Below are 26,878 nucleotides of genomic sequence, written 5' to 3'. Positions count from 1 at the left end.
TTATTTGGGGTTGTGTTTTGATGAAGCTTCACTGTTCACTTCACTTTTTTTGTCTCCAGGCATAAATGATTCAAAATACAAGAGTTCAATGGAAACCGTTCTACTTTGCTGGAATCAAATCATAAAAATATCACAAAATATTTTCACAACAATTTTCCTAATCGATAAGAGTGAGCATAAAAACTACACAATCTTGTAGTCGTATGCGCCATGCAAATACCCGCATCTGGCGAAAACGGCTATAACTCCCTACAATAGTATCATTAATCTTTTATAGGGTTGTCGACCTCCCCAGAGTGATAGACAATGGTGGTAGTTGCGGTTGTGAGTTGAATTAATACGTTTGCAATGGGAAGCGGGCTCACTTGACCAGCCTTGAACTTGCATGCAGTTCTATGCAGCGATGAATGCAAAAGCAGTCGCCATTTCTAGTGTACGCGTCATTATTTATGCAGTGACCATGTGATTTCGTTTTATCAGGACATCAGGACATATAAGCCGTCTGGTTAAGTCGCGTTTTCCGCAGAGTAGCACACTCGTAGAATCACTTAATACTATCCGACGATAATGTAGCAGGTGACTTAGTAAAATATATTCTAAGCTTAGCTAATCAAACAACATCAACAACAAAGTTTTGGTTAAGCATTTGGATTGTAAAGGTTATATGATAGTTGCTTTGTGCAAAAAAACAGAGTAACCTTTTCAAATCACTTATGTAAGGTAGTGGACTCATAACTCTGGAACAACTTTGCTAAGTTAATGATCACACAGTGCATATCACGTAAGTTATATATTTAAATTTGGCAATATTAATAAACAATCTGAAACAGAAATTATAATATTTTCAAAATTAATTACTAATGTTATTTTGTACACGGGGAAAGAAGACTCAGATGAGTGCTAGTAAAGTACTTACCTTAACGTATAAATCAAATAAGATTATAATATTTTAATACCGCTTTCTTAACATTAATATGGTCATCTTACTAAATTAAATCTAATGTTGCGGACACATAATGCAATGATGGCTCCTTTCTTAGCAACTATAAAGATAGTGCACGCACATACTGCTTTTGTATAATAATATGAATTTTAAGTGTAAATGGAAAATTTTCCTCATAACTTGCAAATAATAGTCATTGTGAACTTGAATAATGCTAATGATAATAAAAACATAACATATAATGACAACTATATCCCTTGTGGGATAGACAGAGCCTACAGTCTTCAAAAGACTGAAAGGCACCGTTTAGTTTAGCACAATTTGATTTTCAATTCTATCATTAAGATTCAAATTGTGAATCCAAAGTATATAAGCCGATCTATAATGATAATAATAAAGCGAGTATAAGTAGGTATTCAATTAACAAATCGAACTATATGTTCAAGTATCAATTATTATAGATAAGATTTCAAGTATTTATTAAATTTTCAATGTAAACAATCACAAGGAAATGCAATTTAATTATATCACAATCTTGACTTTACATTTCCGTTACTGACGGTATTTCAGGAATATATGTTGTGGATACCTCCATAACATGAAGTAACATAACTTCAGCTATATCTCTGAATTAAATTTGTTAAAACAAACAAAATGTAAAATATTTTCCCTTTATAGCAAAGAGATAAGAATAAATAAAAAGTTTATTAATCAAACGAAACATTCAAGTGACAAACCGAAAGGTAAGATCCTTATTCTACTACTACATTTTACGGGTACGGGTAGATTGTACTAGTATCATTCCGAGTATTGAGACCGCTTAACTCTTAATAAATAAAAAATAAGCTTGGAAAAAGCTCATACTTCTGCGAATCATAATCAAGAGGAGGAAATGTCAAACGAGTGCCAATTCAGCTTTTAAATCAAAGTTTGGCGGTGGACTAGGAATAAGACTACTCGGTCGGCATCGTATGGGAAGAACGTTTTACATTCTTATATGTATGTCAACCCAAATAAATAAATAACTATTATGAAAAGACTTGTTTGTTTTTGCTTAAGCTGACTCAAAATATTTTTAGGATGACTACACTGGAAACCTTAATTTCTAGTATCTAATGTCTACGATCAACGCCCCTAGTAACAGCCAGTTAGAATATAATAATAAATACATAACAGCACGTATTTATCGCAACACACAGTCACGATCGAACATTTCATCTAAAGCTAGGTACGATCTCGCGAATTGTACCGAGTAGGTTGCGGGGTCGACGCCCTCCCAACCGGTCCAGCTTAAAGCTTTGGCGCAGAACTGTGAAGCAAACTTGGCCCACTTTTCATAGTCACGATATTAAGAGGATATACCTGGAGACCACTTTTCAATAAAAGCGCATTTCCTATTGTTTAAACAGTAAACTATTACAAATAAATTGAGTAAGTAAATAAGGTTTAGTATATAATTACATGAAACGCTTTTCATCTTACTTTCGCGACTTTGCAAGGGAATCTTATTATAATTTAAGTAACTCAGTTGCCTGACTATCAAATAAAATTAAAGTAACATAGAAAAAATTGGTCATGGACGCGGTTGGATTCTAAACCAATCCACAACAGATAATTTAAGTACAATAAAAATATACATGTTGCTAAAAGTAATCAGTCAAGTACCAGTGCCGTGGTCTACTCCATTAAAAAAAACTGCTTATAAAATATACCTACCTGCCTAATTAAATCAGCAGAATAATCGCAAATACAAGCACACGTGAAATTTTATGATAATAATTTAAATTTTATTGCTGCAATTTATAAAGAAATGACATGACAACTTTTAAATGTGCATGCGGATATGCCAAGTTATGACAGTGTTCACAATGGTAGACGAATAATAAAGATTTCCGTGAACAGGTCGAGTAGGTACATTTAATATGTAGGCAAGTAATTGTACAGATTTTATTAAATTATTCAGTTTTGATTTGATCAAGAAAATTATTAAGTCATATTAGTCAATATCGTACATACCAAGTCACTTTTTTCTCAATGCAGGTTTTTAACCGAATATAAACATTTTTGTTCAAGCCCTTTAAAAAAGGATAATGTTAAATGGTTCAAGAGACTAATAATATGCAGTTCTATGAACAGATTTGTTTACTGAAAACGTAATTGAGTCGACCCTTACAGCAAATACTTATTAAAAATGCTATGCACTCTCTGCCAAGAAAAATAAAAATAGGAAAAAAATGGTTCAATTTGTGCAAATTTACATAAAATATTATTTTTGAAACGTTTGCTATAAATATTTTTATTTCTCCATTTCGTTATCATTATTTGTCCACTCATAATTTTTTTTAACCAAATGTGAACTATGCGGAACGTTACTGCATTATGCATTACTCATGAAAGTTTTATCGAGGTCGATAGATATCAGCCAGCTCAATGAAATGTCCTTATTGCTAATGTGTGACAATTACCAACTTGAAAACCCAAAAGGGATTGAAACTGTTCCATTTTATTGTATAAATCTCTTTCAAGTTGTAAGAATGAAATAATAAGTTTTATAAAATAAGTTTCCATTCCAGGTTATATTCTACTCGTCTACTTAATTTTAACAAAATCTGTCCAGAATTTTTTTTGTGAAAGAGAACTCGTAACAATAGCACATATTCTTACAAATCTTGGCATTTATAATAATAACAGGATAGATACATTTTCATGACGAAATTAAAATAGAAGTGTCTATTGTTGGTACATAGAATAAAATAGATTTATAATTGCTACGCATTTTATCTCAGCTTACCGGAGGTGCCTTTGAAATAAGATGTGTTTTTTATTAAGGATTTTCAGAAGAGCTTTAGATATAGGATCAAAAGCGTTTTGCGTGAACAATTATGTCAGTTAGTTTGACTGCAATTGTATTGAGTCAAGCAATCTTCATCAACTGTAACAATCAGCTCAGTCGCAAAATAAACGACAAAATGCACTTTTATGTTCCTTAATATTTCCACTTACATCACAATTGGCTTTGGTATATCGAAGAATGTAAACATTACTTTGTTTATTGTTTCATAATAGTTATTTGTTTAAGAAATATACTTATATCTTTCCCGAATTTCCGAACGAAATTCCGATCGTGTAAGATTTAATGGCAAAAGATTATGTATCGAAAATCAAGATGATGATAAATAAAAATGATCATGATAAAGAACGACTATTGGAGAAATTGGACCCAAACCCAACTGATGAGGTAACTGGTACCACCAGAACCGAGTGCGCCTACGTGACGGTCGTCACTACTGCAGTTTATATTACGGTGTTTGATTTAGTATGCAAAACAGAACACTGATGATTTGTTGGTTAGATAATTCATATATCGTTTGGTTTAATTTTTGATTGAAATATAAGAAAAGGTTTTTTGTTTGTTTAGTTTTTATAGCAACGTTTGATATTCTTACTGATGAAATTAACAAAAAAAATTGGTTTAATTATTACAACAGCTTTGAAAATACTGTTGGACTCGAAGTTTGGAAATGTTATGAGTGTTCTATTAGATATTGATAAAATTTTTGACGATTAAAATTTTATAGATGGTCTAATCGATAAAATACAAAAACAATGTGATAATACTGATGGCAACATAAGTTTACATAAGCATGAAGCAAGCCTAGGATCAGAAGCCAGTCCTGCACAGACTGGTTACATTAATCTCCAGTTTGCGGTTACTGTGTCGACTAACGGTGCATGGCAGATGGAGCCACGCGCCTACGTTGGGACAAAGAACAGTATAACGCAGATGTGATAACTTTGGATGCAGTAACATGCTGTGATATAACGAGAATCATAATGTATGGGTATGTAAATGGTCATTCGGTAGAGAAAATCTTGGATAATAAACTGCATGAAGCAAAAAAAAAAAACACGAAGAAAATTATCCTGCTACATATGTTTTATATAATATTAAAGCTTCTTTATGATTTTAATCAGTCATAAGAACAATACTTGCAATGGCATAAGAAATGAAATAAATTTTTTCAGCATCTTCGGCCGGGTGTACAAATAATTTGTAGCCTTTGTATTAAGTACCTATTCTAATGTATTATAGCTGTATACAGTTCAACAAAGACACAAATAAACTATCGCATTATGTTATTAGTATGAAATATTAATATTGGCATCCGTAGTATTTATATAGTCGGTAGGCGGACCCCGGGCCCCGAAACACTTCTGAGGAGGGTGCAACCGGGAACACGCAGAGATGAGAGGGAGAGAGAGGATATTATTATTTTTGGTTTATTGGGGTTTATATATATTTGGTTATTAACCTATCCATACAAACAAACTCATTGTGATTTCTCAAAATATAAAATGTGTTAATACCTATATTAACACAACTAAGAAAATACAGGTTGTATGTTTTGCATTATTCTAATTCGTTTACTCTAAGTGATGAGTGATGATGATGACTGACAAGTATTTTTTTATTTGAAATAACGAAAATATGGTACCTGAAAAGATGAGATAAGAAGTAAAGGAAATATGAAATATTTTAGGATTATATTGTCCGGCAGATGATTCCATCCGATATGACATGATTAAAGAAAGTTCAATGGCCTCAATTTGTCAAGTGCATCGAAAGATTGCATTTATCTTGGCAAGTGGCAACTGAGATGAGACGATAATAATAGAAATCTTCACTCCTTGTGTGTGTTAAGACACAGACCGAAACTCATGGATTTTCAAAGAATTTCTGGCATTAAACGTTATTCTTTGACCCCGTGCCGATGTTCTGAACAACCACATAACATTATACACTCAGCTATAGGCACTGAACTGACTGACACACATATTTGGTGATCGCAAAAAACATATCGAGCATTGTTCGTTCATTCATACGATTGTTATTGCTATTGTGTACACGGATTTGTTATTATCCTTTGTGTGATTAACGGTCGCAGATAAACGAGTTTTCATATTATAAAAAAAAACCACTTACTGCCAATCAAATTTTTACAGAAAAGTTTATGGACAGTACGAGTAAGATATCGGATAAAATTAAATAAACGTGGTAGGTATATTTTTTGCAATCAATGTCCACATGTATGAAATAAATTGATTACTGAAGTTACCTTAAGTAATTTAACGTATTAAACTTGTACAAAAATTCATGTTTAACCAGTAATATAACTATTTACTAAATTATTGCTTTATTTAACAAGTCATGTTACTTACATGACTTGTTAAAAAATATGTTGTTACAAAAGAAAGATGGCTGTTATTACAATGTGGCCAATTTAAATACGTCATACCACCAAACAGTTATATCATAAAAACTATTTGAAAACAAAAAATGGTTGTAGGTATCACGAATCAAATGCGTAACCCAGATTTGGTGGCAAATAAAAAAATGTATTTACAGTTAACTATAGAATCATATATATTTTAGCGCAGGACCGGATCAGGTTCAATGACCGCTGCATCTCATGCTTCTTTTGGTGTTGCGGGATTCTTCGATTTATAGAAATAGAAATTAAGAGAATCTTAACGGGAATTTTCGGTTTCCAGCGTCGTTGGTTAGAATATTTTGTGCGGTGGGTAGGAAGGATTACAGTCAGGTCGAAGGTTATTACTAGGACTACAGAAGTTTTAAAGATAATTTGATACTGATCAGTAGCAGCAGTGTCAGAATTTCCTTAAAAAAATAAACAGACCCGATCATTTGCATTATTGTTATTGTCATACTATAATACAAATAACATGATTTATTACACATTATAATATAAAATATGTAATAAATCAAGTATTTTTGTGAACGCATGAAAAAGATAATGACAAAATTATGACATACCAGTAAGTATTCTATCCTTTTTCCGTTTTATAAACTACATATTTTAAATTACAACTAATCTTTTAAGTAATTTTGGGGAAATAATACAGTGGGCGACATAGAAAAGTACCGCCTCCGTTACGTAGCTACGATAGGGAGGTGGTAGGTATTCTTTTTTATGCGATCCATCTGTTCCTAAATAAATGAGGTTTTAGTGATTACACCTACCTACATACCCAGCAAGATGGTATATTCAAAACTGATCTATTCAGTTGATAATTAGACTTGGCAGGACACTGAGTCGACCTTGTTTTTGTTTAGATGAAGACAGTGAATCACCATGCTGTTATTCATGGACTAGTTTGTATTTTAATTTGAGCTACATAATGCAAAGATGCAGTTAACGCTAAGTATGACAATTAATTAAAGAAATAGAAATGACTTTTTATGCTGCACATATGCATGTAATGCTTTTATTTATAAGCAAACTATTACGATTACGCCATTGTTTGAAACTAATCAGTCCTTCAGTACTTTCCGTAATCCATACTAATATTAAAAATGCAAAAGTGATTTTTTTTGTTTGTTCCCTCTTCACAGTAAAGCCACTGAACCAATCTATAAGAAATTTTGCATACATAGGTATAGGTGGTGTGGAGTAAACGCGGGCGGAGCCGCGGGTGAAAGCTAGTAATATTATAAATACGAAAGTTTTAGGGATTTATAGTGTGTGTTTGTTACTCTTTCACGGAAAATCTACTGAACGGATTTTCATGAAATTTGGGAAACGGGTAGAATAATATATGCAATAACATATAATTTACTTTTTTTAAATTTTGGGTTGGCTGTTGACTGACATACAGTGTCAGTCAACAGCCAACGTACCCAAATTCACTGCATATTCGCCTTTATACCCACGTCATAGAGTTCCGTGCAAAGTAACTTTATATGTAATCGACTGTACTTCAATTATCGCTGCATATGCATGCATGCGAGTCCGGTTGCGTGACACACAAACCCCTTGCACACTGACCGAGTCGCACTGTGACGCTTTCACTGTGCATGCGAGTGCATTGACCGAAAATATGGAAATGATACGACAATACACAGTCATGATAATACAGGAAGAAATAAATAAATAAGGGACAAATAAATATAAAAAAATTAATCAGATTTAGCTGACTTCAAAGTATTCTGCCATGGAAACGATAAAAAAGAAATAGAAGCGGATACGTAACAGTAATTAGTACCTATATTCCTTTGTGTTGCTGTTGTGACCAAGGAGAATTGTAAGAAAATTATTGTTAATCGGTGAGTTGATTTGATTAAAACATTACAAGAAATCATTAATTAATCGAACGGAATTTAACAATCTTTACTTAATAATGTTTTAAAATGATAATAACAATTAGGTACATAGAAGTTAGCCGCAAATGCATATACATATGTGCAACATTGCCATGAAACATTGAACAGGTTTTTGAAATGTCCTGTTATAATGCCAGATGCAAAATGTACGCTTGCAACTTTGCTATAAAAAATTATAAGGTAGTTTGTAAATATAACTTGGAATCATGGGTAACGTTTAATAATCACAAGAATTGCTCGTTTAAATATATTAGATTATAAATAGTTACTAACACAGACGTAACTTATTCGCCATTTGTAGAATACCTAGTGGTACTTTTAAATACTATGTACTTAAATAATAAGTAAGTTCACCAAGTTTTAAGCGTTTTCTTGTTTTTCCTAAGTCATCTATTTAGGAGATGGGCGCCAACCAGTCACTCTCTGAATCTCAATTCCATTACTAAGCCTTCCAGCTAATATTACCTTCGATCAAGTCTTATGGCCTTAACTCTGTCTGCCCCGAAAAGGATAAAGGCTTGATGTATGCATGTGTAAAAATGTCAAACGTGTCCAGTTCAACGAGCAACACAAAAATATCTCAATTATTATAACATGGAACAAACAATGTTTAGTTTAGACTCCCCTAACTTAACGATCGGTGACATTTTACACCCCAGCGAGCTAGCAGTAAACGCCCACACTTTAATTATTATTGGAGGGTGCAGACGCTAAAAAAGTTCGACATTCAATATTTCATTAGACAAGGTCAAAACACTAGACAAGGCAAAAAAATAACATTTACTAATGTCCAACTAATATTATAGATGCGAAAGTATTGTTTTGTTATTTTTTTGTCCAATTACGCGTTATCTACTGAACGAATCTTCTTGAAATTTTTTGTATATCTATAGATACTCATATTATGAAGCTGAAGAGTTAGTTTGTTTGAACCCGCTAATCTCAGGAACTACAGGTTCGAATGGAAAAATTATTTTTGCGTTGAATAGACCATTTATTGAAAAAAAAAAACGGTGAAAATTATTCATCCTTGAGGGCTTCAATGATGCCCAAAATAACTATTCCACTCCGGACGAAGAATATTCTATTCCGGACGAAGTCGCGGGCTCAGCTAGTATAATACTAACAGTCGTGCGTAAGACTTTCCATCCAGGTAAAAACTATAAGTAGTACGATTTTTTTCGTTAGTGGTATTTGCGAAAATCATGTATTCTTTTGTAAGTAGCGCTAAATAAGTGCTTGAAGGTGGATTAAAATTCGCGCAGGTGAAGCTGCGGATTTAAGCTAGTTTATAATATAAAGATATTATATAAAAAATAAGTAAATACTTTCAGTAAGGTACCTATGGTGTCCTTAAATATTATATTACAAAATATCGGTAGATAACATAAGTTTAAACTAGTATGTACCAACATATCTATCTAGCTATCTCTTCTTTCGTAATTTAAACGTGTGACCTATTTGCGAGGAATGACAGCACTATGATAACTTATGCCTATTACTATATAATGTTTAATTGTTCTGTGAGGAGAATGAGGAGCAGTTTAGATAAGAATATAGATTTTGTGATCAGGCGGAAGATCTAATTGAAATAACTTACTCGAACAGGTTTTAACTATACAGCGATTTCCATAGTTAGTTATAAAAAATATGGAATAGACTTTATTTATGTGGAAGACGTCATGGATAAGCGAAAGTGTAGTAGCGAAAAAAGGCCGAAAAAATCATAATAAATACTTCGTTTACGTATAATAAATGCGAAAGTTTGTAATGATGTGTATGAATGTTTGTTACTATTTCACGCAGAATTTTACAGACCGATATTGATAAAACTTATTAAACGGGTAGAATATAACCTGGAATAACATAATAAGTACTTTTAATTCTGAAATTACCACGGGAGCAAAGCCCTTGGAAGCAGCCCTAGGGCAGGGTTTAAAACTCATTCTTACGAAAACAGTAAATAAATGGTCGCCCAGAAGGTATATTTTTACCTGTAAATAGAGTCGAAAAGAATAAAATCTTTGGTTGTACTTACTTAATTTTCAGGAAAATTAGAAAAAGTTACTTATGCTTAATTGAACCCTATCTAAAAATTTTAATTCGTTCGTACAGTTAAAACCGAACGTTATGTGAAACTACATAAGTACTCGTATTGGTAACTACTATAAAACTAAAATAGTATCACGTGAGCAGAAGTACCGGAAGTAACTAAATACATATGCCCACGCTTAGTGTCTGATGTCAATATAATCTCTTTTTAATTATTTCATAACACAATATATTTATCTCTTGCACAATAAATAAGTCTAGATATTTGTTCAGCATTTTTCGACACGTGCTAATACTAACAGCTTTTTATCTCCTACGTGGGTGGTACAAAATGGGAGCCTGTGGGTATTAATACCACGCACGTATCCTTCTAATATAAATAAAATAAATCGGACTATGCAATTTGCATGGTACGAGTATCCTTTGAACATAAAAGTACGCCTTCGTACAAGAAAAAATATGATTAGCCAAAAGTTTCTTATCAGCCGAGGCTATTATGTGATTCAGTAAAGTTATTAAGAATCACCTTTTTTAACCGAAGCACAAAAAGGAAATGCAAATAAATTCCTAAGTCTATTCACGGAGCTTGATATGTCTATTATCTCTTTCAGTCTTTGGTTTTTTGATGCAGGTTGCTTTGCTTTGACGGCCTCTATGGCGCAGCGGTAGTGCGCTTGTCTGTGACACCGGAGGTCCCGGGTTCGAATCCCGGCCAGGGCATGATAAGAAGTGGCCCAACCACCAAGACCCAGGCCAATCAGAGAAAGTTCGTTTCTCTGATTGGCCTGGGTCTTGGATGTTTATCTATATAAGTATTTATTATAAAATATAGTATCGTTGAGTTAGTATCTCGTAACACAAGTCTCGAACTTACTTCGAGGCTAACCCAATCAGTGTAATTTGTCCCGTATATATTAAAAAAAAATTATTTATTTGCTTCCAATAGAGTGAGATGGTAATCATTGGGGGAGGCGCATATGTTCAGCAGTAGACATCGACTACGGCTGATATGACGATGATGTCTTTTGGATCCGAAATGATAGGGACATTTTTTTTTCAAAATGCTACTGATCACTATTAAATAACCGGTCATTATCTTTATTCCAAGGTTAGAGGACAATGTTGGAATAATATTTCCTATACTAACTCGTCTATCAACAAACAACTTATTTTACATATCTATGTAGGTATTTTGTTTGAACAGAATTACTTTATTTCATTATAAGATTGTCAGCGTTTTTATTTTTATGCCGTGTGGTTTCCGGCAATTTAGCAAAACATTACCACTCCCATCTCTTTCCCAAGGATAGTGAATAAGGACATTATGTGCACATTCATTACATAGTTTGGAGTTTAGCGTAGTAACAATGGGTGCACGTATTTTATGAGGATTGGTCAAATAAAGCCCCAAGATTACAAATAAGTGTTACTTTCCCATTTATTTTATTAGTATTTTTTTTATTCTTTATCCTTTGGGTGAACACAGTCTTCATTACGAAAAAAGTATGGAACCAAATATTATAACAGTTACCAAACATACACACCATGTGTGATGTTTTCAAAATTGCAACATTTCGCTGTCCTACTTGCGTAATGAGTGCATTCTCAAAAAAGCAGCAACGACCATGAATGATCAACTTTCACCGATGCACCGTGTTCAAGCAAGAAAGTCTGAGTTTTTGGCTGTGCAAAAAGAAAGACTACCTACTTAATTATTATTTTTTTAATTTAAAAAGATGTAAGTGGCGGGTTTTAGAAAAAATGTAATGAAAAAGGGAGGTGCTATGTGATAAGTGATAGGAATTGGGGGTATACCTACTGTGACGACTTAGAAGCTGGATATGGGTCAAAGGTAGAATACATAAATCAACCCGAAAAACAGAACAATAAAGTACTTAACTGATCTTCATCAAAATCTTATCTCTCATTACAGCGTTTCAATATTTTATCTCAGTATCTTATTCTTATTTCTACGTTACACGTAATTACTTGTTCTATCCTTCTTCCCATGATGCATTATTTCTTCTTTATTAAAAACTATTAGATTAGATACTTCTATAATGATTGAATGTGCATCAAATAGGCATAGCAATAAGTTCATAGCACCTCTGTTTACTGCAGGTAAAATAAAGATAAAATTTTAAAAAATTACAGTAAATGTAGCTAACTCAGGATTCGAAAGATCAAACATGTAGTTAAATGTAATGACCGATGTGTTATCAACAAAGATACCTACAGGTTTAGAAACATGTAAACATTGATGTAGGTACTCACGTTTTGACATATCGCCCGTTCCGATCTCAATCCAGCCAGCAACCTTGAAAACACAAACAAATGCTTGTTAACTCGCACCACTTATTTTTATCGATGCAAAAACAACGTATTTCAGGCACGACCGCTGTGTACTGCTACCAAAGCTGTTATGATAACACGATTTGGTAAGTACTGCACTATCATGCGAAATTGTATATCATTATTATATTATTATTAAACAATGCAACAGATGTCCTTTTAACCGTTGGATGTAAACAAAGAAAACCAAGGACTGGGGTCATTATCCTGTATTCTTTTTATGAATGAAGAGCGTTTGGATGTGAGTCAGTCTGTTGGTGTCCAGTTTTTACTGCACCAAACATACATTAACCGCACGCCATAACTCTTTTAAATCTATTTGACAATTTTCTTACAGCACAATTGCTTCTTTATAAATTAGATTAGGTATGTGTACTTAAATCAATATTTGTTTTAAGCAAACTAGTTTCTTTATCAATTAACACCTATTGTAAAAAGTTTATATTAAATTTTAAGATTAATTTTCGGCTCTGTACCTAACAGATTAATTAATCAGAATCAGATTAAATGATCAGTTAATACATACAACTTTTTCTCGAGTACGAAGTCGCGGGTCACAACTAATAAAAAAAGTCCGGTTTTGTTTATTGTTTCTAAAATTTATTTGCACATTATCTTATTGAACTCCAGTAATTATAACCTCAATGCATGACAATTGCAAGATATGTTTGTTTCAAAGTTTATTCACTATCTAAATTTATGACTGTAATGTAACTAATTAGGTATGAAAATCTTAACATAATTGGATTTATTATCGCCCCAACCCTTTAGATGTTCATCTAAATAAATTTATAATTGGTAGGTATACCGCAACGAAATCATTATATTGAAGATGACCGAAAATAAAAAGAATAGTTTCAGCATATTAGATTTTTTCTGTTATATAGGTACATTACATACATATAGCCACGTCTACATCCCTTGCGTGGTAGACAGAACCAACAGTCTTGAAAAGACTGAAAGACCACGTTCAGCTGTGTGGCTTCATAATGGAATTAATCTTTCTCCTTCACATGATCCTTGCTCGCATACTTATTTTGCTTCATCCACATTTATCAATCGTTTCATGCAATTTCGTCGATTTAGTTATAATATTGATAAAAATAATTTCATACCTCTTATATTCCAATCGTTGCATTTAAGGATATTCATGTTTATGAAGACTTAGTACACTTAAAAGTTACAGATAATTACTTGTAAAAATAAAAACGAATCGGTAGGAATTAATTTTATAACAAAAAATCTTTTAACATTATCATTTCACAATTTTTAATATTTTTATTTATTTTACTATCAATATATTTTTAACCCTTAAAATTCACTTTTATAATTTTGACGTTAGAAAATGACATGACCGATAAATATTTTTATAGAGGTTTCTAAAGGTATATGAAATACTTTCTTTTATATTATGAGAACTTTTTTGTGAATTACGATACCAATTCTCTATTGACATATTTTTCATACAAAATTTATTTTTTATAAATCTCTCGTCGGAACGATTCTCAGATACATACATTTAGACATAGTATCTACGTATTACCCACAGGGGTAGTTATAGATAATATTATGTATTCCCATTTCCTTTTTTTTAGATATTTTAATAATGAATCGACGTTTTAACATATGACCTTATAGGTAGGAAGGCAAAGTATCCCTATAGCTAACAAAAAGTAAAGTAAAAAAACATGGATGATTTGTGGAGGGGATCAATTCTATAAACTACGAGTATCTAGCTGAACGAGCGTTTTGACTGACCCAATAGTCTGTATACCTCAAAGATATAAAGAAATACGTAAATAAATATAGGTATGTTTGAATGTGAACTTTGTTTAGCAGTGGTTCTGTTAAGCTACTTTGTAAAGCGCAGTAATTGCAACCAACCACGACGTTTAATACATCTTGCAGGCACGTGTATGTGTCCCCTTCTTTCAGTTACACCATTTATTATTATTTTTCTTTACTTTTAATTAAAATTAAAGCACGCTCGTATTAATACTTTAGGCAAGTATTTGTAAAAAAATTGTTCATAAAACCTATTCACTTGAAAACTAGTAGAAATTTATTCACTGGAAAAAGTTGTTATACATATAATAAAAAAGGTATGTAATGTGTTATCTATAAAGGGCGACTGATATGCCGCAGGTTAAAGTTAGACCTAGAGACAGGATACCGTAGAATGTATTAAAAATTTACAATACTTGATACTACATATCGATCCATGGGTTTGATAATACTCATTTATGGGAAAGCGCGCCTCTATTGCCTAGGATTTAGAGTCTTTATTTGAAGGTCCATGTTTCTTATGGAAATAGATCACGCGACTCATCAAAGGTTTTCAATTTTCCTTATATATGGTGTGTGTGCCTGTTACTTAATTGATCAACTAAGTACTTACTAGATTATGTATCTACATGTTTGATTTAGGTACGGTATCATTATTTTCGTGATATAACGTAGGAGCTATCAAAATCAATTTACAGATATTATTCTTATAATGAAGATTTTTTATTAAATAAAAAAGAAAGTACCATTATATCACGTATAAATCAATTAATTAAACACTGTTTTACTTACTTTAATAGACTAGGTACAAATCTTCGCACATTAATCACAGCACAATTAATTGAAGTATCCAAAATCAACAGTATTACAACTACACAACAAATAAATTCATCATTCACTCATTGATTTATTTTAAGGGCAAATATTTAATCACAGTTATTTAATTAAAACTATAAGTACTGTACATTTTTTCTAGGTTTCGATTTACACTGACGCATACGAGAAAATGCGGCACAAATCGTATGGACGTGCATAGTCGTACTGCGCAGGCGTAATGTTAGTAAGGTTATTGTTGCTCCTTTTTACCCCCTTAAGGAATAAAAAGAGAGGGTAGTCGATCAGGCTGACATGCGCAGTGTTATTGATAGAATTGTTGGCGGGAACAGAAACGGGTTTTCTATGCTGTTGAAGAGTAAACTGTGTTTAATTTGGTGTAGGTACTTTGTTCAGTAAGTTCAGTACAGTACAGAACTGTGTTTAAGATGTGAGAATGCAGTTCTATTCTGAGAAGACTTTAAATACGTTTAATAATAGACGGGGTTGATTAATGTCATTCGATGATACGATCTGTGACTGTCGAATAAATAACTACGATAAAGTCAATTTTGCCAACTCGATACCTCTTATTAGATACTTATTTGCCCTGAAGTTTCTTGTTTTACATTCTTGCACATACATAATAATCACGTCTTTATCCTTACAAGGTAGACAGAGCCCAGTTTTAGAAAGACTTAAAGGTCACGTTTAGCTGAGTCTTATTTAAATTGAACTTGGGATAGCATTGGTACACTGTTGTATAGATTGGATTTGAAGACCGGGAGTGACATAGGTCCAAATTAAAGTTCATGTATATAAAATCCTCTGCGTAGCGTCCATACAGTAGAATTTTTTTATTCAAGGTCTTGCATAGCGTTTAACGAGTTGATAGTGCAATCAGAATCATTTCCCTTACGGGGTAGACAAAACCGACAGTCCAGTACTGTAAGGCTTTGTTCAGCAATAAGGCTATAATGATGGCATTGAGGTTCAAATAGTGACTAGTATAGAATAGGTTGCTAACATCGCCTAAAAGAAGAATCCCATGTTTATTTGCCCTTGAATAACTGTTGCAATCTGCATGGAAAATAGCAGCACACTTGATTTTTCTTCGCTATCAGGCCAGCATGGAAGCTTGCACTAAATGAATGTAATCTTATTTTCTTAGTCATCTTTTACGACGTCTATCGGAAAGGGATAACTGACAAGAAATGAAAGGGTACCTAATTCATCAATATCGAAATTTTACTCCACTAGTACCTACTTACTCTTTCGATGTTCAAGAAGCTTGGAAATCAAGGAAACTTTTCTAAATAAATTAAACCTGTGTGTATTTCAAAATTTGTTTAATCATAAATAAATAACATTTTTTGTTTGGAACAAAACAACCTCCATATTATTCACACACCATACAGCTCTTCATTGTGAATTACATTTATTAATTCTCTAATTACTTTCTAATAATACTTACAGTAATCTTAATATTAGTGTTGTACATAGTTTACCACAATTAATTTGAGATTATTTTTTCATGTTGTAAATATCTAACTTATAGAGAGAATTATTTCAATTACAAAATATTTTTATGTAAAATTTTGTTACGCTGAATTGGTCGTAATCTTGTACGAAAAGAGAAGGATATAATTTTTAATAGATTAAATATATTTTTTTTCTTGGTTATGTATACAGTAATGGGTAATATCGCTTTTCTGATGAAGTTATAATAGCCATTTTGATTTTCATTTGGCTTGAAGAGAGGTATTTTCAAATGAGTGATTGAAAACAAGTGAATCAGTTCAATAACAATATTCCAATCTAACATTTTTGTTGACTTTTGAACAGGCAAATGGTCGTCGTTTAGAAACCGGGTTTGGCATCACCAATTAAAAAATACTTGCTTACACTCAACTCAAGATTCATCAGGGTAAATTTTAATCGAGCAATCAGCAAGCTAAAACTATTTTTAAAGTGAACGGTATTTTACACTTTTCGTGAAGAGGCAATGTCAGAATAAACACAGCCAGTTATAGTTTGAGATATTAATCATTACTGTATTAAACCATAATTAATTCTTTAAATTTATTTTAAAATGTAAGCGATATTAGGCTTAACAATGAATGTCTCCCGTCGTTTAGAATAGATAGCACATTTATAAAACTGATAGGTATAATTCTTCCCAAATTTGAAACCACAAATAAGATAACTTGCATAGATGAAATTTTTATTTGTAATTTTATTTGCAAAAATTCAACGATGCAAATTACTTTTTGTACGCAATTTAAATATTGCGGAAATGTATCAGTTTTGAAAAATGTACATTAATATTGAGAAAAAGCATTTAAATTCGATTATCATAAAGGTTTTACGGTAATTGTATACACTTGACTACTTTAATTGACAATATTATACTTTTAAAATGGGTATAATATGTAATGGACGTCACAAAAATATGGACCAAAAAATAAACTGGAATGGATATTGGTGCCGTAACTGTTTTTGTGGAAAAAATACATCATAGAATTTTTATTTTTTGCACTGAACTTCGGTTACACAAAATGACAACCAAGTATATACTTAGAGCATTATATATAAACCTCGTAACGGCAAATTTAGTTCCGACGCTTTGAAGAGTAAGTTAACATACATAGAACCTGTAAATATTTACATACATAACTATGAACAATTAAGGTCTTTTGAGTCAAAGTGCTTAATTTATACTTGTTTTAACTGTCACATACAGTTTTAAGATGCGAGGCAATAAGTTCCATGTAAAAGTATAGAAGCACGTGTAATCGGAAAAAGTAAGTACTAACCAATCAATTTGTTAGTCATATATAAAATTTTATTTACAAACATGTCGTGTCGTAAAAATTACTATGTTTATGGCATATAATATGAAATCAAGTCAAACAATTAAAACGTCAGTTTTTAAACAAAAAAAAAACGTGATAAGATAATAAAACGTAAGTAAAAGAGCTGTTATAAGCAATACCTACTTACGAAAAATATTGCCAAACATATAGTACCCGAAGAATAATTTAGTGCAAAATTATCTTGGCATAGGTACTTATTAGGAAAAATAAATGAGATACCAGTTAGGTACATCTTATTAGAATAAAATTATCTACTTCACACGACTTATGGTGTATCAATGTTCCAATTGTTTTTCTAATCTTGACTTAAAAATTTTACTTCGATCAGTAATAATTTCTCGGTTGCATTGTTAGATACGTAAAACACAAGTATATACGTGCAAGTATAGCGGACAATAATATTTTTTGAGTGCAGAATAACTACCAAATAAGCTGTAAGTGTTCTCCGTCCCTAAAAGTTAACATTCTTACCCATAAATTTTATAGACAAATTAATATGATATATTTAATCATCTTAATACTCAAAGAATGTACTATTTTCTATTACAACTACAACCACACTCTAAACAAATTAACAATTTAGTTTAACTTCTATTCAAACTTTTTGGTATTTTGGTCAATTTATCGTTACAACTAAGAGGCGACAGTTAGGCCCTGATTTAACTACTATGATTAGAATATTCATAGGAGAAAAAATATAATATGAAATCGATACATGTATCATTACATGATAAGAATGACACAAATGATTTCAATAGGGAATAGACGAATGAGGTAAATCAATCATTTAGGTACATACTTTTAAATTTCTTATAGGTAGAACTTATAAAAGAAATGTAAATCTAGGATGAAGTATACAAAAATAGTGCGATGATCATGACAACTCACTGAATCTACATATAGGTACGCCATGCGTTAGATGAATTTCAAATTCGATTAAATCATGTAACTACTCAAATATCACACATCACCAGTTTGTATCGCACGAGTACAGTGCAGTGCCTGCTTACCTCGGACTCAGACCAATAGACATGTTACGAGTGAATGCGGCGGCGGGTGAAAAACTTTAAAATAACATGATATCACAACATAATCGACATTAGGTATAAATTTATTTCATTGTAATACTCGAGCTACCATTACGTATAAACTAGATACAAATTGTTACATACTCACTTTCAATCAAATGTGTAAAGAAACAAACGCTATTAATCAAATAAAATCCTAAAATGCAAAAGTAAACTGTACAAAATCACAAATAATAAAATATGTCTTAATTGTGCTTCTCAAACTACGAGAACTTTACAATTATCCTAATTGGCTTCTCTATTGGCCTTAGATACGAGGTTAATGGACGCAATCCACAATTAAGACGCGTTTCACTATATCACAATGTCATTTACTCACGTAAACTAGTTTAAGTCGTGTAACTGACAGAACTTGTTGGGTTCTCTCGGCGCGAGGGCGTTGTTGCAGAGGAGACCGACGACTGGATTCTCGAGATTGTCATACTTCGAGTTGGTCTCTGAAGACAGACTGACAGCGCCGCTGCTATCACCTTCATACGTGTTCTCTGTGTCATCAACATTTTGAGAACTTAGACTCGATTTATCATTTTTCTCGTGAGTTTCTTTTTCGAGACTATAATCGATTTTCTCACCATTATTGGCCATTTCGATCCAATGGGCGCGATTACTCTTTACCCGATCTAGCATCGGTTGCAAAGCCTGCGACAGTACAGCAAAAGCCTGAAATGAATTAAGGCCATACTTATATACAACCATATTCTGCTAATTGTATGTCTGTGCAAAATATTTTCAGAACGCTGATAAATTCTTATTGTTTATACCATTAAGATCATGTTTAGCTGCTTATAAAAAACGTGTTGTAGTAAAAATAAAATGCAAACCTCGTAAATAGGCAGGCAAATAGAATCGATGAACTTGACTTGCATAGCGGGGAGCTCGTCTTCCTTGTCTCTGTTCATAAGGTCCTGAAAACGAAGGATTATTATTTGAAAATGCATAAATGTGTTTATTTTCGTTGGGTCTGTGGGCCACAAAAGGAAGCATTATGTGACAATCCAAACCGTGCAAAAAATGATTTTAAGAATGCCTGGTTAGAATTATATGAAATTTTTTGTGTGATAGCGCTATTTATTTTAATGGACATTTGGAAATCAAGCGAGCGGTCTTCCTTAACATTACAGGAAAAAAATCTCATGAAAAATGTTCCTTAATTGTTTGTTCTTGATACATTTGGAAAAACGATTTAGTTAATTGCTGATCAAATAGGTATCCAAGTAAGGAACACTGCATGTTTACAAGCAAAAAGAAATATAAAAACATCCACTTACGATCGGAGTCAAATTCAGGTTTTGCCGCTCTAAATCGCCTTGCCTGAAGAATTCGCCAGCTACAAGAGCCGCCACCCGCCTCTCCACGGGCCAGGGTTTGGTGATAGCGGCCAGATCGCAGGCCGTCATCAACATGGCCCTGAGCAGACCGCGACGCTCCTCGCATTCACCCCACGCCGGGGTCACTGCCCTCTCGTTGCTGACCAATTCGATGAACGGTATGCGTTTCCTAGAATTGAAAGGACAGATTATATGGTATCAGACAGGTATGAGACATTCATGAGTATATATCATCTACTCATGAATGTCTCATAATGTCATGAATATCTACTAAAGTTTTAGTGGTCGAACGGTGATGGTGATGGTAAAGCCAGGAAGAAGAAGTGCTTACATTCGATTGATTGCCAACCATTGGAAACCTGCATATTCATGCTACCCGTCTGGATATGTAGTTATGATCTATATAAGGTTTTCTTGCTAGGTTGCAGAGTTCAGACGGGAGTCGCTTCGTATAAGCGTGACAATACATTCCAGGATCGTGGGTATAGGTACACCACATAAGACACTAGGTGTTAGGTGCTCTTATCAAAGGAGGTGAGAAGTTTAAACGCAATCGGGACCAACACCATAGATGGGATAGGGGTGAAGACTTAGCTATAAAAAAGTAATTACCTAAAGTAAACTGCTAAATCGGTGGACAAGATAGCATCCTCGAGCACCTTGACCACCCTTTCGTAGTCTTCAGATGACAGGTTTGCCAAGATTTGGTTCCCGGGAGAGTTGAGGATCATGAGGCATTGGTCAAAATGGTGGTGTTCCATGGTCGAGGTGGAGTACAGCTGGGCGAGCGGCGAAGATGCTCTGCAAGATAAAGTTTACATTGACAGTAAAAACACAGCTAAATAAGTCTTTGCCCGCGACTGAGGTACGCACAATGTATGCCTTCTCCGTGTAAATAGAATAAAATCGGTAGGAAATTTAATAATATTTGTCCTTTTTAGGAAGGTGCCCAGGGTTCGCCTATGACCACTGTCCAAGAAATGATCCAGATCAGTGCCCATTATTTTGCGACAAATATTACTTGTATTCTGTCTTTAGATGACCCCTCTCAGAAATCATTAGCTAAATATGAAAACGACGTTTTTACGACTAAGAGAGAAAGAGAGAGATGATATTCCATACACTCACTTGATCTGAAAAGAATTATTGGTCCCTCGGTGATCCAGATCATGGCACAGGCAGCCAATGATCAGAGCCAAGCACTCCAGCTCCCCGAAGATCTTCCACCATTGAGTTTCCTGAAAAGAAAAACGAATTAATATTAGTTTAAAATAAATGTGATGAAGAATATAAGAGAGAGAGACAGAGCCAACATTCTTGAAAAGACTGAAAGGCCACTTTCAGCAGTTTCAGCTGTATGTCTAAATGATGGAATTGAGATTCAAAGAGTGACAGGGTGCTAGCCCATAGCTTATAAGAAGAATCGCAAGTTAATTGGCCTGTTTTTCTTTGTCGCCTTTAACGACATCCATGAGAAATATATAGAGAGGTAGTATTAAGATGCTATATCGATCACAAAATTCTGCTCTTTGCAAATATGATCTGCCAAAGTCGACATGCAAGGAGAAGTATCTTTTCCTGTCGTACTCACAGTTAGTATAGCGAACATCATCTGCGCGACGTTGAACGCGTGCCTCCAGTTGTGGTACGTTACATTGCGGTAGTTCTTCTTAACACTCAACAGCCACCGGCAGAGGACGCTGTAATCTATGTGAAACCTCTCCACAAAGTCGAGGTCTAGGAACATGCGCAGACACGCCCGGAGTGTATCGTCGTCTGTGAGGTCGATGTCGTCGAACTCTAATTCGTGGAGGCTGAAGTGGACTGATGATGGTATTCGTAGTGTCTAGAAGTAGAAATTTTGGTTCTATTTATAAATAATACAAGTATTAAACCATTAAAGTAAGTTTATTTTATCTCGGACGTTTTTTGTAAATACCTAGGACCTAGGTATTTACAAAAAACGTCCGAGGCAAAAGTTAAGAATCTGAGATTTTTGATACAGTGAACAGTAGGCGTAGGCGATTCCCGGAGATGATGCATTGACATTACAACTGATACAACACTAAACGGAAATATAAACTGTACATCTTTATTTCTATAAAAAAATATTTAGAATCAAAAAAGGTAGGTAATAACATAATATTATATCTTACCCTTAACCTCTGAGCGTCGTCTAGTGATGCTGATGCGTGGTAACTTAAAACCTGAAAAGTTAACATGCCATTGAAATATTAACCAAAAAGGCTCACCCCGTCTTCTCTCGAGAGAGGGGTGAGGGTGTAACCGGAACTAACGAAGAGCTATTTTTATAATTAACTTCGTTGAAATCTGATGTAATCTCTGTGAAGATGCATAAAGTGTCTAATTGTATGAACGTTAATATTTCTTTTTGTTAGATAATGTATAACCAATAGGCCCGCCGGCCCCCTCCAAAGAGGTGGTAACAGGGACTATCGTGAGGATGAAGCTATAGGAACTATATAAAGAACTACTTCGCGAAGATATTTACAAAAACGCGGGTTGGCGGAAGCCCGCATTACTCAGTGAGAATCTGATGTTGGTAAAGATGTGAATGATGTAAAATTGCTTGAAAATCGTCAGACTTACGTCAAGTGTAACACTCTGCTTGGCCATCGCCGTGATGGCTTTCTCGTACATGTGAGTGTTGTGGATGCCCATGCCGCAAAATATCGCGAACGCTTCCACGAAGTTCTCGTCGTTCTGTGTGAACAGCAGATCGTCGAATTTGTTGATCAGCTGGAAGAAAAAAAGGATATTAATCAATCAATCAATCACTATTAGAAAAAATTCGTTTCGTACCGAAATGTTAAAACTGGGATAATCATATAAGTCTTCTTTCAGATATTTAAACAAACAAAGGTTTCTTCGTTTCTGAGAGCACGGTATCAACTGCCGCTTGACATTGTAAATGGTCATTTAATCCACCACATTTATAAAAATCCGCTTTCTTTAAATGCCATCTAGTTTTATGATTATTAAATTCTGGCAGTTTCCATTCTGAAACAGTTTTACCAAATTATGACCATTTACAATAGGTACGAATACATTGTGCTATGAAACAGAAGTTATGGGGTCACTGCAGTTTCATCTTGAAATAAATTAACTTCGATCCTTTATGCGTTGTGTCGCACTGCGGAAAACTTTAACTTTTTGATCGAACTCATTTTAAGTTTAGTAGTTCAAGTTGACAAAGATACTTTTTTTTATTTCATTGTTGATAAAAGTATTTAAAAATATTAAATCAAATAAAAAATTAATACCAAAATGAAAACTAAAATTTTATTGATGTATGTATTTAGATTACACTTATGTAAAGCGTGGTCAGTCAGCTCAGTCCTATCCATAGTGTACTTAATGTTTCGCATATGTTTACTCAACCGCGCTGCCCAGCAATATCCCGCATTAGCAGGCCCAATGAATTTTGGTTACTGATTTTAATAATGGTAATTACTGTGCACTGAAATGAATTAGACTCCCATAATACAGAATAACTTATTAAAGCTAGCTCATTGTAAATTATTTAGCAATTTAATTGAACTATGTTTTATAATTACTACAGTATTAAAGTCCCAACCTCACTTTGTTAAATAATTGAAAGGTATGCAGGGCATAAAACTAATCTTATGGTACTCATTTCTCATAAGTTTATTATAAGGTAGTTATCCGAGTTTTCGAACCAATGTATAGCACATGGAATATAGAGTAAACTAGCCAATTTGGGATTATAAATTAGCAAGTACTTACCAAGTCAAGGATATTTATAGGATTCGTGAATATCGATTTAAAAGTACATATTAGGTAAGAGTTACGTTTGTTGAATGTTATAATTAACAGCTAATATACCTACCTATAACAGTAAGGAAATTTGCACATTCAGGAAACTGAATGTTAACTCATGGTCAGATAGGTCCTGGATATCAGGCGGGAGTTACTCCGTGTAATTAAACGACTTGCGTTTTCCTGGTCAAAGGTGTGTCCCGGGATCATTCCCACAAAAGATATACCTTACTCAATGCTAACAGGATGTTGATATAAAACATACGAATATAATGCCTTCAAAACCCTTATGGCTTACGGGGTAGACACATTTAGATGAATGGGTTGATGATGGAATTGAGCAGTCGCAGGAGTAGTGATAAAATAAAAGTACGTTATGTGTGCGTTTTAAACCTGTTATATTTATAAATAGAAAGATTTGACATTCGATGGAAAATTAAATAATAAAAATTATTTAATTTTCCAACCGGATGAGAAACAGTATAAACAAGCATGAAAGCTAAAGCTAAAAGATAATAACTACAAAATAAAAAAATTCTTTAATATGTAAAAGCTATCACTGTCTACAATTATATTAAACTTACAAATGAATAGTTTGATTTTAATGACTCAAGTTCACTGGAAACCGTAGCTTGTAACCTAGCACTGCTTTGTAGACGAAATTGCAACGTGCAAAATGCTTTACATTTGAAACCTCACTAATGGAAACTTACCGCATTCAACCTAGCACTATTACATAGATCGTGACTTACTCGTTTGACATGAGCAAAAATACTTTCGTGAGTGCTATTATTATCCTTCAACTATCGTTATGTGATAATAGGTTTCTTTTTTCTTAACTCACTTCAAATGTCGTCACTATTTTAGTTATCATTACTATAGACTCTATTAGTATAGATAAGAAACTGAAAGCACGGTAATGATTTCGCATAAATTCGTAATACTATTTCTCTGAACAACGATACCTTAGGAATTCAAAAGCAAGAGTGAAAAAGCATTATTTGAAATTTCCAATGAGCTACAGGTGATAACGATGTAGACTTCCATTATGAAAGTTGTTTTAATACTTACGAAAAGCGAACACAGAACACCGAAAATGTATAATCATTATCATTTGTATTACTACATTGGTATTACTTCGAATGTAATTAATAATCTTTTAATCTATTTCACTGATTCCCTTTGATTGTATAAATTTTGGTGTGGGTGAACAGGAACACATACATATATCCCAACATTCTGGCAACGTTGAATTTATACGAAGCTAGTAAAGCAACGGGCAAGATTAAGCATTTCACAGTAATAATATATCAACAAATAAATTAATGTTTCCTAGATATTATTCACGTTATAATCTGACTAGCTCGTGTAATGTTCAGCAAAGTTCACTGCAGTTGCTCGTTAGCAGAATGGTTCAATTTGAAAATTTACTCTCAGCGTATTAACACACTAAGTTTAATATACTTGTATCTTAAAGAACTAGGTTCATATTAAAGCTAATCGTACTTTTAGGCCTAAATATAAAAACAATCATTTCTCGGGTTTGCTCACCTGAGAATTTCTAGAATTCGGGTTTTAGAAACTTTATCTATACAAACAATAATTGTTAAATTGATTTACCGGACAAACATTTTTAATATAATTAGATAAATTGTCTGATATTTTGCGATATTAATCCTTCCGTTTAATATTGGTGTAATCCAAAGACGAATAGTTTAATAATAATCTAAGGACTAAGGTCGCAGGGTAATCCTGTGATATGTGACTACGATCCACACTAAACCTCAACCAATAAGTTATACGGAGTTCCAATAATTTCTGCTCGATAGTCGGCCCTGATATAAATTGCCTTTATAACTCAAGTGTCATAGTTAAACGGATGTCATTTGATTTCCAATGGTAATTCGATTTTATGATGTATGTAGGTGTGGTTACTGGTATTGGTGATGCAATTGATGTAGGTATTTCAAAAATCTAAAGTTAAAAATTAAAATAAGTACACGTAAAATTAAAAAAATAAGTAGCAACTACTGTACTTGGTTGCTGAAAAACCGTATTTGTTATAAATACTTGTATTTACTTCAAGTGAAATTTATTGCATAAACTTTTCATAAATCATTAAAAACATACCTATTTTATATTATGCAAATCAAAATTATGGTTACTTTAAAGATAATGTCTTACCTGTATAACTCCAATAATTCTGCCTTCCGAATTCTTGATAGCCATGCATAGTATAGTGTTGTGTTTAAACCCTGTCCCTTCGTCCACAGATGGATCGAACCTTGGGTCCAAATATGCGTCCGCAATGTTCACAGTCTGAAAAACAAGTAACTTAAAATTAATTTTGACATCAGAAACCTAGGTTGAAAGCATTTTGACGGTATTTTTTCAAATAGGTTTGGGATGAAATGAATTTTGAAAAGTGAGTCAATCGTTATTTGAGTTTCATCCTTAGCTATATTGGCTTCCAATATTTAAAATCTACGTCATATCATTCCTTAGGCGTTACTTCCGGTTGCGTCTCCCCTTCTCTAAAGATCTCATAAAAAATCAATAAGGGCACGCAAGTTAATTTTTATAGTAATAGTAAAATATCTAAGTGACCTGCCCCTTTGGGACTAAATTTTAATATCACAGTGTTCAACAACCATGAG

The 26,878-nt window shown here is 33.3% G+C and overlaps 2 protein-coding genes across 15 annotated transcripts in view; both read right to left on the bottom strand.

The window, feature by feature from the left end:
• The window catches only part of LOC106143441 (long-chain-fatty-acid--CoA ligase 5), a 43,598-nt gene extending 30,998 nt beyond the window's left edge, over window positions 1–12,600 (bottom strand). Inside the window, exon 1 of the mRNA XM_013345531.2 lies at window positions 12,453–12,600. Within this exon, the coding sequence (XP_013200985.1) occupies window positions 12,453–12,462 (10 nt within the window). The 5' untranslated portion in view covers window positions 12,463–12,600. The remainder of the gene's footprint in view (window positions 1–12,452) is intronic.
• Window positions 12,601–16,460: 3,860 nt separating this feature from the next.
• Window positions 16,461–26,878, bottom strand: part of LOC106143408 (dual 3',5'-cyclic-AMP and -GMP phosphodiesterase 11) — a 175,776-nt gene continuing 165,358 nt past the window's right edge. For all 14 annotated transcript variants that reach the window (XM_060949020.1, XM_060949024.1, XM_013345474.2 and 11 more), the window contains 9 exons: window positions 26,406–26,540; window positions 23,031–23,180; window positions 22,577–22,627; window positions 22,012–22,266; window positions 21,549–21,658; window positions 21,033–21,221; window positions 20,361–20,589; window positions 19,914–19,997; window positions 16,461–19,752 (listed from right to left, as the gene is read on the bottom strand). In XM_060949020.1, the coding sequence (XP_060805003.1) occupies window positions 19,417–19,752; window positions 19,914–19,997; window positions 20,361–20,589; window positions 21,033–21,221; window positions 21,549–21,658; window positions 22,012–22,266; window positions 22,577–22,627; window positions 23,031–23,180; window positions 26,406–26,540 (1,539 nt within the window). In that variant the 3' untranslated portion in view covers window positions 16,461–19,416. The remainder of the gene's footprint in view (window positions 19,753–19,913; window positions 19,998–20,360; window positions 20,590–21,032; window positions 21,222–21,548; window positions 21,659–22,011; window positions 22,267–22,576; window positions 22,628–23,030; window positions 23,181–26,405; window positions 26,541–26,878) is intronic.

The sequence above is a fragment of the Amyelois transitella genome, chromosome 17, assembly GCF_032362555.1.
Source record: "Amyelois transitella isolate CPQ chromosome 17, ilAmyTran1.1, whole genome shotgun sequence".
In the NCBI taxonomy this organism is placed as follows: domain Eukaryota; kingdom Metazoa; phylum Arthropoda; class Insecta; order Lepidoptera; family Pyralidae; genus Amyelois; species Amyelois transitella.
The sequence above is the reverse complement of the archived record's forward strand: the minus strand, read 5'-3'. Positions and strand labels throughout refer to the sequence as shown.